Raw genomic sequence first — 20,308 nt, forward strand, 5'->3', positions numbered from 1 at the left:
CCCTGTCTCTAGAAGAAACAAACAAACAAAAACCCTACAAGAATTAGCCAGGTGTGGTAGCCTATAGTCCCAGGTACTCAGGAGATTGAGGGAGGAGGACTGCTTGAGCTCAGGAGTTTGAGGTTACTGTGAGCTATAATCACTCCACTGTACTCCAGCCTGGGTGACACAGGGAGACTTAAAAAAAAAAAAAAGAAAAAAAATTTTTTTAAAAGAATGAAAAAAAGTCATGGTATGGTACAAATAATTCCCAATACATATATCAAAGGACTTCTACCTGAAATATTAAAAAAAAAAAAATCCTTAAAGAAAAAAAATTTTTTGAAAGAATGAAAAAAAGTCATGGTATAGGACAAATAATTCCCAATACATAGATCAAAGGACTTCTACCTGAAATATTAACAAAAAATCCTTATAACTAAATCATAAAACAAAATTTTTTAAGTAAACAAATTATTTGAACAGATGCTTCACAAAAAAAATAAACAAATGGGCAATAAAACATGAAAAGATGCTCAACCCTATTAAATTAGGAAATTCCAATAAAACTTCAATGAGATACCCCACTACACATCCATTAAAATAGATAAAATTTTAAAAAAATAAGTGACAATAGCAAGTCTTGGTGAAGATGCTAAAGAGGTAAAATTATAACACACTACTGATGGGAATCTAAATTGGAACCACTTTAGAAACCTGTAGGCCGGGCGCCGTGGCTCACGCCTGTAATCCCAGCACTTTGGGAGGCCGAGGCGGGCAGATCACAAGTTCAAGAGATCCAGACCATCCTGGCCAACATGGTGAAACTCCGTCTCTACGAAAAATACAAAAAAAATTAGCTGGGAGTGGTGGCGCGTGCCTGTAGTTCCAGCTACTCAGGAGGCTGAGGCAGGAGAATTGCTTAAACCTGGAAGGAGGAGGTTGCAGCGAGCCCAGATCGCACCACTGCTCTCCAGCCTGGGCAACAGAGCAAGACTCCATCTCCAAAAAAAAAGAAAAAAAAGAAACCAGTTTGACAGTTTCTGAGAGAGCTTCCTACATACAAATAATCCTGCCACAGCAAGTATTTACCTGAGAGAACTGAAGATAAATGCCAACATAAAGACTCATATAACAATGTTGAAAAAACTTTGCTTTATAATGGCCAAAAGTTTATAAACAACTAGAATAGCCACCACCAGGTTAAAGAATATGAAAAAATTGTGAATATGCATATCCATACAAGGAAATACTTATCAATAACACGGGAATGAACCATCGATACATGAAACAACACAGATGGCTCTCAAAATCCTTATGCTGAAAGAAGTCATACAATATGATTCCATTCCTGTAACATTCCGCGAAATGCAAACTACTCTAAGAGGATTTTAAAAAAAAACAAAAAACCATTGAAAACACGATGCATCAATGGTTATCTGAGGCTGGAAGCCGAAAATGATAATAAGACGCCATGAGGCAACTTTTGGGGGTATTGGAAATGTTTTGTATCTTGACCTTCATAGTAGTTTCACAGGTTTATGTATCTGAAAAAACCCCTCAAATTTTTGACTTTGAAACCGAGCAGTTTATTATACATAAATCTTACCTTAATAAGTTGTTTCAAAAATTACACACTAGAAATCTTTTTTTTTTTTTTTTAGACGGAGTCTCGCTCTGTCGCCCAGGCTGGAGTGCTGTGGCCGGATCTCAGCTCACTGCAGGTTCCACCTCCTGGGTTCATGTCATTCCCCTGCCTCAGCCTCCTGAGTAGCTGGGACTACAGGCGCCTGCCACCACGCCTGGCTAATTTTTTTTTTTTTTTGTACTTTTTTAGTATAGACAGTGTTTCACCGTGTTAGCCAGGATGGTCTTGATCTCCTGACCTCGTGATCTGCCCACCTCAGCCTCCCAAAGTGCTGGGATTACAGACGTGAACCACCATGCCCGGCCGAAATCTCTTTTGTTAATAATGAAGAAAAAACAGAATCAAAATAAGTAATCTCAGAGCTTAGATTCAAAAGTAGGTCCATATAATTGTCATAAAGAACTGATACCTCTGGGCAACATCGAGAGACATCATCTCTACAAGTAAAAATAACCAGCTGGGCCAGGCGCAGTGGTTCACACCTGGCAGGCAGATCACCTGAGGTCGGGAGTTTGAGACCAGCTTGACCAACATGGCAAAACCCTGTCTCTACTAAAAACACAAAATTTGCCAGGTTTGGTGGCGCATGCCTGTAATCCCAGCTACTCGGAAGGCTGAGGCAGGAGAATCACTGGAACCTGGAAGGTTGCAGTGAGCAGAGATTGCGCCATTGCACTCCAGCCTGGACAACAAGAGCGAAACTCCGACTCAAAACAAAAACAAAAACAAAAAACAAAACAAAACAAAACAAAAAACAGCTGGGCATGGTGGCGCACACCTGTGGTACCAGCTACTCTGGAGGCTGAGGTAGGAGTATTGCTTGAGCCCAGGACGTCAAGGCTGCAGTGAGCCGTGATCCACCACTGCACTCCAGCCTGGGCAACAGAGCAAGATCCTGTCTCAAAAAAACAAACAAAAAAGAACTGACAGCTCAAAAATTTTCTACAGCAATTGCAGTTTTAAAAATGAAACGATTTATTTCAATGTACTCATATTTAAATACTCCTACTGGATGTTCAACACACTTTAATGTGGCCATATAGCCTATTTCATTTAATTTCTGTATTGTCCTAGGAAGCAGGAAATATATACTAATTATTCACAGGTGTCTTCTAAACTGATAAATGCCTAACCTTGTTTTAAATCTATGCTATACTCTAAGAAAACAATAAATGCTTCCTATATAACAATGTATATATCCTTTTAACTTATTACTTAACACAGCTCAAATCTTCTATTACTCTAGGGAAGTAAAAATCCCAGTAACTTCTCTCACAGGATATTTTCATTCACTTCACTTTTCATTAGGAAGACGCCTGCAACTAAAGTTTTCAGAGTCAGTTCAACAGTGAAGTACAAAAATTAAAACAGCACATAACTTTTCAATTCATCACAAAATATGTACACATAACCTAAGACACCTGAGCCATGTCAGGCTAGAGAGTTTCAGTGTCAAAAAATAAAAAATTGTACAACAAAAAAATCTCTGGGAGTGCTAATAAAACCTTCAGAAGGAGCTTGTCACAAAGAACCATGGGCAAAAGTAGCCAAAATGATTTCTATACTGAAGTATGGTCTACAGAATTCTTAGAGAGTTTGGAACAAAAAGGGAAATAAATCATATACATTCAAGAAAGTGCCAAAAATAGACATTTAATTAAATATGGCAAAATCTTCATTATTTAAAATCCAACTGACAGCACAGTTATGAAAGCAGAATTTTTTTCACACAGCTTTTATACAGAGAACAACAGGCCAGACATAGTGGACCATGCCTGTAATCCTAGCACTTTGGGAGTCTGAGACAGGAGGATCATTTGAGACCGGGAGTTCGAAATCAACCGTGGCAACACAGTGAGACCGTGTCTCTACAAAAAAATAAAACTTAAAAAAAGGCCAGGTGCAGTGACACACAACTGTAATCTCAGCACTTTGGGAGTCTGAGGCAGGAGGATCACTGGAGCCCAGGAGTCCAAGACCAGCCTGGGCAATATAGTGAGATCTCATCTTAACAATATTCTTTTAAAAAATTAGTCAAGCACGATGGTGGGTGCCTATAATACCAGCTACAGCTCTTGGGAAGCTGAGGTGGGAGAAAAGCTTGAGCCTGGGCGGTGAGGCTGCAGTCAGCCAAGACTGTGTCACTGTACTCCAGACTGGGCAACAGAGCAAGATGGTCTCAAAGACAAACAACCAAAAATTAGCCAAGTGTGGTGGCACATGCCTGTAATCCCAGCTACAGCTACTCAGGAAGCTGAAGGGGGAGGATCGCTTGCGCCTGGGAGGTCAAGGCTGCAGTGAGCTGTGATTGTGCCACTGCACTCCAGCCTGGGTGACACAGCGAGACTTTGTCTCAAGAAAAAACAATAACGAACAACAACAACAACAGAAAAAAGTTCATATCAAGGACTTTCTCTTTGTACACACACTTTTAAGGTATTCTGAATTCACAAACATTCATATCTAACCTACCACAGCCTCTACTGGCTGTAGTATCATCAACCTCTGAGTTTCAGTTTTCTCATCTGTAAAATAATCCCAAAGGCCCCTTCTGGCTCAATCATATGCTCAAAATATAAGATTCTGTATTTAAAGCTAACAAACAAAAAAATCCCCACAACTATCCTATCAAATCAGTGAGAATGTACACAAACACAATATTTATGACAATGTAAAAAAACATTCTCTTATTTAGAGAATGGTGTATCCCTAGCAAAACCACTCAAATGTTATATCATACTCAAGAAACCTAATCATACTAGGAATAAAAATCAGCCATATCATGCAGATATCTACATGTTTCCTCAAAAGCAAGCTGCGTAGTAGAAACTGTAGTAAAAAGATCTCTAAATCAGGAATGGGATTACTTTCTTCCCTCTGTTAGGAGCTTTTGGGATTGTCGGTATTTAAGTCATCTGGCCGCCTTGGATTCTTATCTATTCAGAGACTGGGACAGATGATCTCGAAAGTCTCTTCCAACTATAGTGACCTCTCAAGAAAAAAAAAAAAGAAAGAACAAAGGGGTGCTTAAATGACATTTGGTTAATCATCAGAAGAGGTGCTCAGCCTCATACTCAACAGCCTACATACACATACAGAACCATGCAGACTATCAATATACCAGAAATTGATTCCATAAATATCATTACCTCTTCAGATTTAATGGTTTCACATTAGTAATGAGAGAGAGGACTTATTTCATGTAACTTTAAAATACATTCATATTCCTATACAGCCCCATGGGATATAGCCTAAGGCCAAAATAAAGTCTAAAAACAACAACAAATAAAGAGAACGAAAGACAACTGGTTTCAGTAATCATATTGTTTGCAGCAGTGTGTTGTTATTTGAGCTGCTGTGTGTTTATAACGGGATTAAAGCAGATGAGTAATGATGATGGTATGTCACGCAACCAACTCAGTAACATTAGCCTCATTTATTTCATTTTACTTTTAATTTCTTAGAAATTATTCTTGTAAAACATTTCATAGTCATGTAAAATATTAACATGTTCTGAAGTATATTTTATAAAAAACAAGTTTATGCAAAAAAGTTTAGCTTCTTCCCATCCCTCCATGTGCTTTAAAATAAATACATTGTCTCAGAAACAGTGAAGTACAAAAGCACGGCTTTTAGATTCCAATCTTGCGGGTATGACCTTAAATTGTGACTTAATCTCTCTCAACTTATTTCCTTATGTCTAAAAAGGTGATAATAATAGAACCTAGAGGCCGGGCGCGGTGGCTCACGCCTGTAATTCCAGCACTTTGGGAGGCCGAGGGGGGTGGATCACGAGATCAGGAGATCAAGACCATCCTGGCTAACATGGTGAAACCCCGTCTCTTCCAAAAATACAAAAAATTAGCCAGGCATGGTGGGCGCCTGTAGTCCCAGCTACTCGGAAGGCTGAGGCAGGAGAATGGCGGGAACCCGGGAAGCGGAGCTTGCAGTGAGCCAAGATCGCGCCACTGCACTCCAGCCTGGGCGACAGAGTGAGACTCCATCACAAAAAATACAAAAAAAAAATAAAATAAAATAAAAATAGAACCTAGAGGGGGTTGTGAGGATTAAGCAAGATCTTCTATGCACAGTACTTGGCTTTGTGAAGCCGCAGTGAAGTATCAGGTACTATTATTAGGATCTCATTTGAGAATCACCTCAAACCTGTAGCACAGACACAGATTAGGAAATTAACCTGGAGGTGCCACATCACAGGCCTGGAGCCCCCAAGGCACCCAACAGCCAAGACCACAACTCACTCCTGAGTCTGCAGGCGACTTCACGCTCCGCACTCACCACACATTCCCTACAGCCAGTTCAGGGGAAAAAGAAGTGTCTTCTCACTCAGGATGACTTCAAAAGACTTACTGTGTTCAGCGCATTCAGAGTGGTGTCATCCCGAGAGGCTGCGACACAGCCGTCTTCTGTAGAGCCTCCATCACACATCCCTGCAAATGCCGCCATGCTCCTTCAGAAGAAAAGGTTTTTCCTTCATTAGTACATAGCAATATAAGGACAGAGACTTAGACCTTCAATTTTCAGGGGACATTTCCAGCCCAGAACAAATTCCATTACTACATGCATGATGAACCAGTTCCCAGCCCTGCCTCTGCTCGTGTTTAAAAATAAATTTTTTTTTTTTGAGATGGAATCTCACTTTGTTGCCCAGGCTGGAGTGCAGAGGTGCAATCTCGGCTCACTGCAACCTCCACCTCCAGGGTTCAAGGGATTCTCCCGCCTCAGCTTCCCGAGTAGCTGAGATTACAGGCACGCCACCATGCCCAACTACTTTTTGTATTTTTAGTAGAGACAAGGTTTCACAGTGTTGGTCAGGCTGGTCTCGAACTCCTGACCTCGGGTGATCCGCTCGTCTCGGCCTCTCAAAGTGCTGGGATTACTGGCGTGAGCCATCACACCCAGACCAAAAATAAATTTAAGTTCCTCTTCACTCACAGAGAAATATATATGTTACTTTTAGTCAGATCCATTTGTATTGTTTCTTCTCATGCTTTATCAGTACTAAGATTTTAGATTTGAGAGCATGAAGAATCTAAATCTATGAGCCACAATATTTCAGTAGATGACAATCTTCTGAAAGAAAAGTCTCCAGAAAACATGTGAAATTAAGTCATCTAAAATTTTACTTAATTCCTCTCATTCTGCATATCAACTACCTTTAAGTGAATTAAAAGTAAAAAATCATGGCTGGGTGTGATGGCTCATGCTTGTAATCCCAGCACTCTGGGAACCTGACATGGAAGGACTGCTTGAGGTCAGAGAGTTCAAAATCAGCCCTCACAACAGAGAGACCCCATCTCTACAAAAACTTTAAAAAATACATTAGCCAGGTATGGTGGTGCATGCCTGTAGTCCTAGCTACTGGGGAGGACGAGGTGGGAGGATCACTTGAGCCCAGGAGGTTAAGGCTGTAAGGAGTTGTGATTACACCACTGCACTCCAGCGTGAGATCCTGTCTTCAAAAAAAAAAAAAAAAAAAAAAAAAAAGGTGAAAAACCAGAGATAAAACCTCTTAGTCATTCACTCCACTTACACATTCTCATCTCTACTGAATGCCACCATGCACAACACCATTGACTAGAAAACAGCCAGGTAACTGGCGCAACACAGCAAGGACCCCTATCTCAACAACAACAACAACAACAACAACAACAGAAAATTAAAAATAGCCAGGTATGGTGGCATGTGTCTATAATCCCAGCTACTCAGGAGGCTGAGGCAGGAGCATCACTTGAGCTCAGGAGGTTAAGGCTGTTGTGAGCTATAATTGTGCCACTGTACTCCAGCCTGGGTGACAGAGCAAGACCCTGTTTCAAAAAAACAAAACAAGTAACAACCGAAAAAAAAAAGAAAAGAAAAAAAAAAGAAACCCACAAACCCAGCCAGGGCTAGAATTCGGATGCCCTAATCCTTGCTTTTGTGTTTTTGTTGTCATTGCATGCTATTGATGCTGCCAAGACCAGAATCACTACATATAAAGTCTGCCTGCCTGCTCTGTGATGTGTGAGGAGCAAATTCACACTTGTCTCTGCATCTGAGGCATTTGTATGTTCTATGCAACCTCTACGAGGTGATCACAGGTAAATGTTCTCATGTAGGCAAGACACAAAAATGTCAACTTCAGGACAGGCACTAATGAACAGCCACAAAGTAGAGAGAGAACATGAAATCTGTAGTGGGTTTTGTTTTTGTTTTACATTTTACTTGAAGGTCCAGGATGCAAGGGCAGAACGTGTCAGCTTGTTATATAGCTATACGTGTGCCATGGTGCGCTGCTGCACCTATCAACCCGTCATCTAGGTTGTAAGCCCTGAATGTATTAGCTATTTGTTCTAATGCTCTCTCTCCCCTCATCCCCACCCCCCTGTAGTGGGGTTTTAAGATGAGCTGAATGACTCAAGTACTCAACTGGATTGAGAGGTTTTGATAACTCTATGTATGGCCTAAGCTGTCTTCATCTTGAAAAGTTCCAAAATTTGATGTGGGGCAAACATCAAGAAGAAAAACATTACTTCATCATGAAAAAAATTATTCTCTGGTAAGAAGAACCAGGGTCCTGATTACAGAGGGTGTAACCAAACTTAAAGTCAGAGAATGCCCAATATAGAAATAAAATCTCAGGGGAAAGGCAAAGTTTACTGCCTATACAGTTCAGATGGTCTAATTCAGAAAGCAGGATGGGGGTAGATTCCTATTACCTTGCTGCCCTCAAGTACATAAGGAGGTCACAGTCGTTAACTCCAGGCATCCAGACCAGTTCCTCATGGTGGGTCACTGTATCACCATCTGGAGAAGGAAATGGTTGCAGATCTGGAAGTTTGGCCTGTAAGACAGGGGTGAGTAAGTCACAATCAAGAAGCATGTATTAATCATAAAGAGCTATCTCAATAAACAGTCTTTAGGAACAGATACAATGTTTTACTAAGCCTCTTTCCTTGGATGGCAGAAAAATAACAACAAAACCATGAGTCATTTAAACTGACCTATTTCACATGTCAGGATCGTTTCACCATAGATTTCTTTTTTTTTTTTTTTTTTTGAGATGGAGTCTCGCTGTGCTCCCAGGCTGGAGTGCAGTGGCGTGATCTCGGCTCACTGCAAGCTCCGCCTCCCGGGTTCACGCCATTCTCCCACCTCAGCCTCCCAAGTAGCTGAGACTACAGGTGCCCGCCACCACGCCCGGCTAGTTTTTTGTATTTTTAGTAGAGACGGGGTTTCACCATGTTAGCCAGGATAGTCTCGATCTCCTGACCTCGTGATCCACCCGCCTCGGCCTCCCAAAGTGCTGGGATTACAGGCTTGAGCCACCGCACCCGGCCTCACCATAGATTTCACAATAGACTGTTTAATATCTGCTTAACAGTGTCAGAGCAAACCAGTGCCAGCATGATACCAAGAGTAAAACAGAAGCAGACACATATGCATAAAATAAATAAACAAAAAAAACAAAATAATGTCTTTACACGGTAACAGCTATTGATAAAGAAGGGAAACGCACGTACATTTCCAATATAACAAGCTGACAAAAAAGACATATGCAAATAATGATACCTCACCTAAGGATATTTGCTAAAAAATTAAGTGAGCTATCCTATCAGAAAAGTGTTACTCTTAAGACACTCAAGAGCAATATAAGTCATGGTCAATACCAAAAAATGATGAGTATTAAAGTTAACATTAAAATACATAGTTGAGGCCAGGCCCGGTGGCTCAGGCCTGTAATCCCAGCACTTTGGGAGGCTGAAGTGGGTGGATCACAAGGTCAGGAGTTCAAGACCAGCCTGGCCAAGATGCTGAAACCCTGTCTCTACTAAAAATACAAAAAGTAGCCAAGCATGGTGGCAGGTGCCTGTAATCCAAGCTACTTGGGAGGCTGAGGTAGAGAACTGCTTAAACCCGGGAGGTGGAGGTTGCAGTGAGCTGAGATCGCACCGCTGCACTCCAGCCTGGGAGAAAGAGAGTGAAATTCCATCTCAAAAATAAAATAAAGTAAAATTAAATTAAATTAAAAATATATATATATACACACAGTTGAGGCTGGGCACAGTGGCTCATGTCTATAATCCCAGCACTTTGGGAGGCTGAGGAGGGTGGATCACCTGAGGTCAGGAGTTCAAAACCAGCCTGGCCAACATGATAAAACCCCATTTCTACTAATAACACAAAAATTAGTCAGGTGTGGTGGTACGCGCCTGTAGTCCCAGCTACTTGGGAGGCTGAGGCAGGATAATCGCTTGAACCTGGGAGGCAGTGCTTGCAATGAGCCAAGATTGTGCCACTGCACTCCAGCCTAGGTGACAGAGCAAGACTCCCTCTTAAAAAAAAAAAAAAAAATTATGTGTGTGGGGGGGTATGTGAGTGTAGTTGAATTGACCTGTGGTGACAGAAATCAGGGCAGTGACTTCTTTACAGAAAAAGGAATCGCTTGTGAAGGAACAGGAAGGACCTTTCTGGGATGACAGAAATGTTCTGTGCCTTGATACGAATCATCAGGGCAGACTGAAAAGCACACATAAGATTCAAACAATTCGCTGTACATAGAGTATACCTCGATAAAAAGAATTTTTAAAAATATTTGAGCAACAGTGCTCCCCAAAAAGACTCTAAGTCATCAGATTCAAATACCCGTGGCATTTTCTCAACCATACTCTGCTGGGACAGAGCAAGAGCAAGCAGGTGCCATGACCACCATAAACAGCAGAGACCTGTGAAAAGTCAGACATTTGCAAGATACTCATGTTCTCATCCTGTCAAATGATGAACATGGGCACATCAGTCTGATAAAGCTCCATGGTACACAAAGCCCGGGCAAATAATTTAAGTGAATGCAGCAGGTTGAAGATAAGCCAACAACATCCAATAGAAATAAAGTAAGAATTACATATTTAATTTTAAATATTCTAGTAGTCACGTTAAACAAAATGCCATATCCCAATCTGGACTTCCAAGTGCTGAACAGCTATGTGTGGCAGTGACTCCCCACCTGGACGTGCAGGTGTTAAGTACTCAAGAGTGAAGTGGACCACGGTGAAATGGAGATAGAACTGCCCCATCCAGGGAATGCTGTCACACAAGAATGGGAACCAGTGTGTGTACATCCTCCATCTTTTTCCAAATTCCAGAAATCTTCACTTTTATGTAAAAGCTTGTGGTTTTAAATGTCGGTTATTCAAGTTTTTGAGGCAACTGCATAGCAAAACATCACATCAACAGGCCATGTGGCTCTCAGGCTAGCCATGAGCACCCACACAGCTTTACAGGCTGTCTTCCATGCCTCTACATGTGTATCAAGCTGACTTTCTCCAAGCAAGGATGTTCTTCTTTGGTTAAGTATTGACTTCTATAACATCAAACTGAGTGTCACAATTAGTTCTGCTTAATACATAGTGAAAATAGTAGGATAAAATTAAAACACAATGGGCCTGGCGTGGTGGCTCACGTCTGTAATCCCAGCACTTTGGGAGGCTGAGGCGGGCGAGTCACCTAAGGTAAGGAGTTCCACACCAGCCGACCAACACGGTGCTACCCCGTCTCTATTAAAAATACGAAAATTAGCCAGGCATGATGGCGCACACCTATAGTGCCAGCTACTTGGGAGGCTGAGGTAGGAGAATCGCTTGAAACCTGAAACCTGGGAGGTGGAGGTTCCAGTGAGCTGAGATTGCACCACTGCACTCCAGCCTGGCTGACAGAGCAAGACTCTGTCTCAAAATAATAATAATAATAATAATAATAATACCACAACAAATGTTGGAATCAAAAGGTCTTTGACACTACTACTGAGCTCCGCTTCCCCAGCACCAAGTACAGTACCGGGCACAGCAGTTCTCTAATGTCCATTAAATTACTCAAAAAGTACTATTACCGTGAGCAGGACCAAGCTCCCTCTCCATCCTCGAGAAAAATGGACTACATTGACAGTTTACAGAAAAAGAAACAAAAATGCCTCTTAATCATAAGAACTGATGAGTCAACCTCACTGACAACAGAAATGCAAATTAGTGGCACATATTCAATTTTGCATCTGTTATACTGACATAACTCCAAATGTTTGACAATACATAAAGCCATGAAAAAAATTAGCACTCATATTAGTTGCTAGTATCAACACAAACCAATACAATCTCCATGGAGGGGAATGTGGCAACACCCTCAAAATTATATATGCACTTGTCCTCTAAGTCAGCCATCCCCCTTCTAGGGATATAGCCCCAAGATACACTGGCAAAAACATCAAAATCCATATGCACAGGCTATTCACTGCAGCATTATATGTAATGGCAAATGACTGGACAATCAACTCATATGCCTATTAATAGGGATTAGATGAATAAACTGCTACATTCATACATGGAGTTCTATGAAACAGTATTACAGAAGGGAATGAGAAGGAGCTCTATATACTGCTATGAGGAGAACACAAGAATATCTTGTTAAAAGAAAGGTGGCAAAAGGATGTATATTATGTTATTATTTATCTAAGAAGGAGCAGAGGGAATGAAAACAAGAAGCTTAAATAATAATAATCTCATTAAAACTGTAAACCAAATGGAAAGAAATGCAACCATTGAGCTGGTTCTACTCTAGGAACTGTTTCAAGTAACTCTAAGATATATTAATTTGCTTATACAGCCCTGGCAGGATATACAAAACAAAATGCAATACTAAACTGTTTTCAATAAGCATATTGTTTGTAGCAGTGTGATTATTGTTATTCTGGGCTTTTATATGTATATTATGGAATTGAAGCAAATAAGCAATTTTGTTGGTGTCATTAAAAAATAGGATTTGAGTCACGGGAAAATGATAAAGATAGAGATAAAAGGAGGACAGAATTAGTATAAAGGCCATATAAAAATATGAATTTGAATTGGATATATCAGTATAAATTTATAATGTATTTTACCTTTAAGAAAGTAGGAAAATAAAACACCTATTTCCTATTCTGTCTACAGAAAAGGCCTCGAAATAGCAACCAACCCAGTAAGAATGAATACCCCAGCACCCAGTATATAAATACCACTTCCCACTACAACAAAAGAGGGCTCTTCTGAGACAAGTTTAATTCCAGATCTAGGGAATACAATGTATAAGGTGAGGCAGTAAAATCATGTCTTACCAGAGAAAAAGGATTAAATGAAAAGGACAAAAACTACTGGGATTAAGTGAAAAGGACAAATACAGCAGGAACGTTAATCAGTTCATTATAGATTAAAAAATAATCTTAAATCCACTGGTAGTCATTGAAAGATAAAGGTGAAGTTTCATTTTATTTGTACGATGAATAAATGGATGGTAGAATTAGAATATCACTGTTTTGAAATCCCTAATAAAATAATGGATCTAAGAAACAATCAGTGGCGGCCAGGGATGGTGGCTCACGCCTGTAATCCCAGCACTTTGGGAAGCTGAGGCGGGTGCAATCCCAGCACTTTGGGAAGCTGAGGCGGGTGTTTCATGAGGTCAGGAGTTCGAGATCAGCCTGGTCAACATAGTGAAATCCCATCTCCACTAAAAATACAAAAAATTAGCCAGGCGTGATAATGGGCGCCTGTAATCCCAGTTACTCAGGAGGCTGAGGCAGGAGAATGGCTTGAACCCGGGAGGCGGAGGTTGTAGTGAGACGAGATTGTGCCATTGCACTCCAGCCTGGGCAACAGAGCAAGACTCTGTCTCAAAAAAAAAAAAAAGAAAGAAAGAAAGAAATGATCAGTGGCTGCTAATTACAATTAAAAAAGAGACATATGAGCCTCCTGGCAGAAGTACATACCACCAGGAAGCATTTTTCCGGAAGGCAGGGTACCAAATTAGAATGCGGCTGAACCTCTAGATTTAACTACTAATTCTCAAGTCATGCAAAGAACAAGGTAACAAATTTAATGCAATCAGCCAAATCTAGACTATAGAATATCCTACGGGATGAAACAGCTTCTTTACCACATGCACTGGGGGACTGGGGGAAGGACCTGTGAATTAAGAGAGATTTAAGACATGTATCGGCCGGGCGCGGTGGCTCAAGCCTGTAATCACAGCACTCTGGGAGGCTGAGACGGGCGGATCACGAGGTCAGAGATTGAGACCATCCTGGCTAACTCAGTGAAACCCTGTCTCTACTAAAAATACAAAAAACTAGCCGGGCGAGGTGGCGGGCGCCTGTAGTCCCAGCTACTCCGGAGGCTGAGGCAGGAGAACGGCATAAACCCGGGAGGCAGAGCTTGCAGTGAGCTGAGATCCGGCCAGAGATGTATCAACCAACTGTAATGAATGGCTCTCATTTAGATTCTAATTTGAACTATGAAAATATAAAGAAACAGAGAAAGATACAGACGGACAATTAGGGAAATCTGGGCATAGCATACACCTGAATATTAAGAAATTGCTAATTATTATATGTTGTGATATATTTGATTGTGTCCAAATCCCTTATCTTTGGAACATCTACAAGGAAAATGATGTATTGTGAGATATTTAAAATAACAGCAAGAAGAGCTGTGAGGGTGAATAAATGAAATGGGTTTGACAAGGATTTGATACTTGTGGAAGCTGAGTAATGAAGAGAAGGACTTCACTGTATTATTCTTTCCCTGCTTTTGTATATGTTAGTATAATAAAAAGGTTAATTTCCCCTAATAAAAAGGTTGGTTTTTTTTTTTTTTGTTTTTTGTTTTTTTTTTTAAAGACTGTCTGGTTCTGTTACCAGGCTGGAGTGCAATGGTTGGCTCAGTGCTGCCTCAACCGCCTAGGCTCAAGCAATCCTCCCACCTCAGTCTCCTGAGTGGCTGGGACTACAGACATGCATCACCATGCCCACTTAATTTTTGTATTTTTTGTAGAGATGGGGTTTTGCCATGTTGCCCAGGCTGGTCTCGAATTCCTGAGCTGAAATGATCTGCCCACCTTGGCCTCCCAAAGTGTTGGGATTATAGGCGTGAGCCAAAAGTCAAAAACTTTAAAAAGGTAAATGTTGCCAATTCCTTTTTAAAAGTTCTATTATTTTTGGTGCTCCGAGACATTTCTTTTCGAAAATGAAGCACACAGAATACATTTAAAATCTGATGTAAAAAACCAAACATCTGATTTTAAATGGTAGTATACAAAACTCCAATCACAGTACATTTGCTCCTTTTCCAAGAATATAAGCATCTTTTCCTTAGGAACCACATTTTCTTTCATGGTAGGAAAAAAAAAATCTATAAAAGGAAAGTCTGGTACAAAGACCTCCAGACACTGGAAACACACAGTGAGAGGGAAAAAATGGGTAGTAAAATACAGTGCAAGAGAAAGTAGGGAATAGGAGATGGAATTGAGTGGCATTAGGTGAGTACCAGGTTCCCAGATGGAAAATACAGCCCCAAGGCGGCAGTCAGGCCACCTAATGGAACACACCAACAAAAGACTCTACTTGCACAAGCAGACATTGTCCTCCTGCAGCTTCTTTCCGTCTGTATTAGTTATAGCCCCAGGTTTGGGATGAGCAGTATCTTCTATAAACTATGTGACCCTGATAGTTTTTGTGTTCACTTCACTTCTTAACTCCTTCACTTCTTAATTTCTTTCCAAGGCTCACTGCTGCCTGTATCCCATGTCTTTAGACATGACGGCCTTAGCTGTGTACTCCCCAGCATCCATTCCAACTCAAGTGCTAATCATCCTCAACTCCTTCCTCATGGTTTAGAAATAGACACATGACCCAATCCATGGCAACAATATGTGGATCTACTGGGGACATGCTGGGGAAATTTTCCTTGCTCCTAAGGGCAAAAGAAGTCCAATTCTTTCTTCCTCTCAACACTTGCTGAACTTCATTCATTGTAAGATCCACTGTTATTTTATGTGCATTGAGAAAGGATAAAATGTAGCCAATAAATTATAACCACACCACAGAATATACAATGAAGTCCAACTACAGAGAGCAAATGTGAAGGAAAAAAGTGTATCTTAGAATTAGTTGAATTGAGCTGAGGATGACGCCACCTCCATGGAGGCCACCTGGGTACAAGAGAGTCTCAGAGAAGCACAGCAGAGCCCCAGTACTGCCTGATCAGGATGCCGTGACATGGGAGACAGAAACAGAGCCAGAGTACTGCTAGTGAAAGCATCCTGACACTGAGATCCAAAGAGAATGAGCCGGGCCCAGTGGCACATGCCTTTAGTCCCAGCTACTCAGAGGCTGAGACAGGTTGGATTGTTTCAGCCCAGGAAGAGGTCAAGGCTGCAGTGAGCGGTGATCATGCCTCTGTGCTCTAGCCTTGGCAACAGAGTGAGACCCTGTCTCTAAAAAAAGTAAAAACAACAACAAAACCCAAAAAGCTGTAGTAAATGCGACGAAATAAGAAAGGGCAACAGTGGTGACACAGCAACCCTCTGACTGAAAAGTGTCCTAACCATCTTGACTCTGCTGAAGAACAAGAGGTTGTTTATTTTTATGGAGACAGTCTCAGTCTGTCGCCCAGGCTGGAGCGTAGTGTCACAATCTTGGCTCACTGCAACCTCTGCCCCCTGGGTTCAAGTGATTTCTCCTGCCTCAGCCTCCTGAGTAGCTGGGATTACAGGCGCACACCACCATGCCCAGCTAAGTTTTCTATTCTTAGTAGGGATGGAGTTTCGCCATGTTGGCCAGGCTGGTCTCAAACTCCTGATCTCAGGTGATCCACCTGCCTCAGCCTCCCAAAGTACTGGGATTACAGGCCAGAGCCACTACACCCAGCCAGGAAAAGAGATTTTAAACATCTTTTATCTTTTTTTTTTTTTTTTTTTTTTTTTTTTTTTGAGACGAAGTCTTGCTCTGTTGCCCAGGCTGGAGTCCAGTGGCCACGATCTCGACTCACTATAACGTCCGCTTCCCGGGTTCAAATGATTTTCCTGCCACAGCCTCCCAAGAAGCTGAGATTACAGGCACCTGCCACCATGCCCAGCTAATTTTTGTATTTTTAGTAGAAATGGGATTTGCTATGTTGGCCAGGCTGGTCTCGAACTCCTGACCTCAAGTGATCTGCCCGCCTCAACCTCCCAAAGTGCTGGGACTACAGGCATGAGCCATCGCGTCTGGCTTTAAAATGTTTTAAATAAAAATATGTGATCAAGTGTTCATCCATGGATGAATGGATAAACAAACTGTGATACATACATACAATGGGTCATTCAGCCTTAAAAAGGACGGAAATTCTGACACATGCTATTAACATGGATGAACAGTGAGGACATTATGCTGCGTGAAATAAATCAGGCACAAAAAGACAAAATACTGTATGATTCCATTCACATGAGGTATTTTATGAGGTAGAACAGTCAAAGACAAAGAGAGGAAGGAGAATGGTGATTGCCAATGCTGCAGAAGGAAAATGGAGTTACTGTTTCTGGGTACAGAGTTTCAGTTTTGCAAGATAGAAAGAGTTCTGGAGATAGATGATGGTGATGGTTACACAACAATATTAATGTGCTTAATTACTGAACTGTGCACTTAAAAATGGGAGATGGTAAATTTTACTTCATGTATGTATTTCATCACAATTTTTGAAATGTGGTGATCTGAGGGAAAAAAAACAAAACCTCCGTATTTATATAAAATTCCCTATAGCACTTAACAACATTCTAAGATGCTGCTCAACAGAATAAAGTGCCAGCAGAATAGTAAGAAACAAAAATCTATTAAGGAAGCTATGAAAATGAACCTCACCTGATGACTAGGACCAACACGAATCTCACCCTGGGTACTGTTCAGCCTCCTGGAACAGAAATAGAGCAGATTAAATTAGCACAATATAGTTTTGACATAAACATTCACACATTTTTCAAAAAAAGTAATTCTCTTCAAATAAATGAGGAAAAAATGAGGAAGAATTAACGTCCCCACTACTTCTAATGTTCTGTATACATACACCACCCACCACCACACACACACCTCTAAAACCTTTTCCTTCTAAAATCCTAAGAACTGCAGCTACCTTTCATGAGAATCTTCCTATATCATCGTTCTTTTTTTGAGACAGAGTCTCGCTCTTGTCGCCAAGGCTGGAGTGCAAAGGCATGATCTTGGCTCATTGACACCTCCACCTCTTGGGTTCCACTGATTCTCCTGCCTCAGTCTCCTGAGTAGCTGGGATTTCACGTGCCTACCACCATGTCCGGCTAATTTTTGTAATTTTAGCAGTAAATTCCAGTAAATTTTGTAATTTTAATAATTTGGGGTTTTGTCATGTTTGGCCAGGCTGGTCTCGAACTCCTGACCCTCAAGGGATCCACCTGCCTCAGCGTCCCAAAGTGCAGGGATTACAGGCGCGAGCCACTGCACCCAGCCCCTATACCATCATTCTTTCATGCCTCAGAGAGATGGACTTTCCTGTAGTACAATTCCAGTCACACATTTCTTCCTTTCAAAACATTTCAGGGTGCCCTACCATAAGCCTTATAAAATACAAATGAGAAAACTTATCCTAGGACACAGACTGAGCCATCCATCCATCCATCCATCTATCCATCCATCCATCCATCCATCCATCCATCCATCCATCCATCCATCCACCCACCCACCCACCCATCCATCCATCCATCCAACCAACGAATATTTAAGTACCTATTATAAGCCAGGAATTGTCCTAGGTGTTGGGATAAAGCAGCAAACAGGGACAGGCACAGTGGTCCACACCTGTAATCCTAGCACTTTGGGAGGCCAAGGCGAGAGGATCGCTTGAGCCCAGAAGTTTAAAACCAGCCTAGGCAACACAAAGTGACCCCATCTCTATAAGAAAATTAAAAATTAGCTGGGCATGGTGGTGCACACCCGTAGACCCAGTTAGGAGGATCGCTTGAGCTGGGAGGTCAAGGCTGCAGTGCGCCATGTTCGTACCACGGCACTCCAGACCGGGCAACAGAGCATGACCCTGTCTATAAACAACGCAACAAACAAAACAGTGTCAAAGAAGATGGCCCAAGAGGAGGCACATGCCCTTGTTTTCCTCTCATGGATCTGATAGCCATACCCACTATGTTTGAAATTGTTAAAAACACATTTTGGAAAGCTATTATTTCCTTTAGGGCACCTGGGTCCAGTACTTTCTTCTTTTAATCCAACCATTTTCTCACGAATAATCTTGTTTGGGCAAAGGTGGTAGTAAATGTGACAAAGGAAGAAAAAAAGAAGACAAGGAAGAAGAAGAGAAAGGGAGGAGGAAGGAAGAGGAGAAAGGGAGGAGGAAGACAAGGAGGAGGAGAAGATGATGAAGAAGAAGAAGAGAAAGAAGGAGAAATGTGGTGGTCCAGTCCTCAAGAATCTTACAAGCCTCCAGCTGGCGAGGCAGCATCTGCACCAAAACACCAGAACAGGCTGATGCCCGTATTAATCAACATAAGACACTTCAGAAGACACAGTACAAAAATGTGAAGGGGAGGTACCAAAATGAGGCAGGCTTCAAGAGGAGACACAGAAGGAGATAACAGGCCTAGCAGCAGGAAAAAAAAAGAGGACTTTCCAAGTAAAAATGAAAGCATGCAGAGGTGGCAGGCTGAAAGGGAGGGGTGGTGATGGGGAAATGCTTGCATGTGGGATGACTTCATCATACAAGTCATCTTCATTTCTTCATTAGGAGAATGGCATGTGGAAAAAAGAAGCTAAAAGATGGTTTGCTCTCAGAGGTTTATACAGGAAATGGAAGAAGCTGTTTTAGGAGGTTCCAAAGATAAGGGATTTGGACACAATCAAATATATCACAACACATAATAATTAGCAATTTCTTAATATTCAGGTGTATGCTATGCCCAGATTTCCCTAATTGTCTGTCTGTATCTTTAGGAGGTATGTAGAGGAATCAAATCAGCCAAGTTATTTTAATCACGAGCACTTCTTTAAGAAAAACAAGCAAGCAGTCAGTGTTACCACTATTTCCCTTCCAACTTGTCCCTTTCTATTTTCTAACTAGCTGTGAGCAAAACAAGCTGCCAAAAGTTCTAAATACTTTCCAAACGCTTTCTTGCCTACAAGCAGGTCTAGCCAGAATGTATCATTTCAGAAACTTTCAGCCATAGCCCATTCAGTAACTTGTGCCTGCAGCTCAACCTTCGGGTTCTTCAAGAAGGTCTGTTACTCTAGAGTTCTCCAGTGGTTGGATATCATTTCCATACCATGGCTGCACTGTTAAGTCCTTGATAATTCCAGAAAAAACATTCCTGTTCCATTTTTATTTTATTTTGGAGATGAGGTCTTGCTATGTTGCCCAGTCTGTTCTCAAAACCCTGGGCTCAAAGGGATCCCCACCTCAGCCTCCCAAAGTGCTGGAATTATAGACACCACACTCACCCCCCAACCCCATTTTTATTTTAATGAGCTAATTTATTGTCATATTTAGCTAAAAAAAAAACCAATGTGCCATGATAACGAAACAAACTCCCCAATACCCGGCTGACTAGAACCACTTATATGTCACATATTTCCATAAAAATAGGATGTAGATAATTACTATTAAACTAACAGAAATGAGACAAAAAAATGTATTGGGCCATCTTAAGAGACTTGAAAATTGTTTCTTTTAAGTTTATATCAGGGAAGAGTACTAATAAGTAGGCTATAACATGAAAACCAAGATAAAATAAGGAACCTTCTTAAAAGCTTATTTTAAAATCCCTCTTTGCAACAAAAGTATTTTTAAATTGTATGTAACTTTTAAATAT

At 41.2% G+C, this 20,308-nt stretch overlaps 1 protein-coding gene across 9 annotated transcripts in view; it reads right to left on the bottom strand.

Moving 5' to 3' along the window:
- RERE (arginine-glutamic acid dipeptide repeats) overlaps positions 1-20,308 on the bottom strand; it is a 465,254-nt gene that overhangs the window by 133,130 nt on the left and 311,816 nt on the right. For all 9 annotated transcript variants that reach the window (XM_017956872.3, XM_017956875.3, XM_017956864.3 and 6 more), the window contains 3 exons: positions 17,322-17,370; positions 8,344-8,468; positions 5,996-6,095 (listed from right to left, as the gene is read on the bottom strand). In XM_017956872.3, the coding sequence (XP_017812361.1) occupies positions 5,996-6,095; positions 8,344-8,468; positions 17,322-17,370 (274 nt within the window). The remainder of the gene's footprint in view (positions 1-5,995; positions 6,096-8,343; positions 8,469-17,321; positions 17,371-20,308) is intronic.

The sequence above is a fragment of the Papio anubis genome, chromosome 1 (genome assembly GCF_008728515.1).
Source record: "Papio anubis isolate 15944 chromosome 1, Panubis1.0, whole genome shotgun sequence".
Lineage (NCBI taxonomy): Eukaryota > Metazoa > Chordata > Mammalia > Primates > Cercopithecidae > Papio > Papio anubis.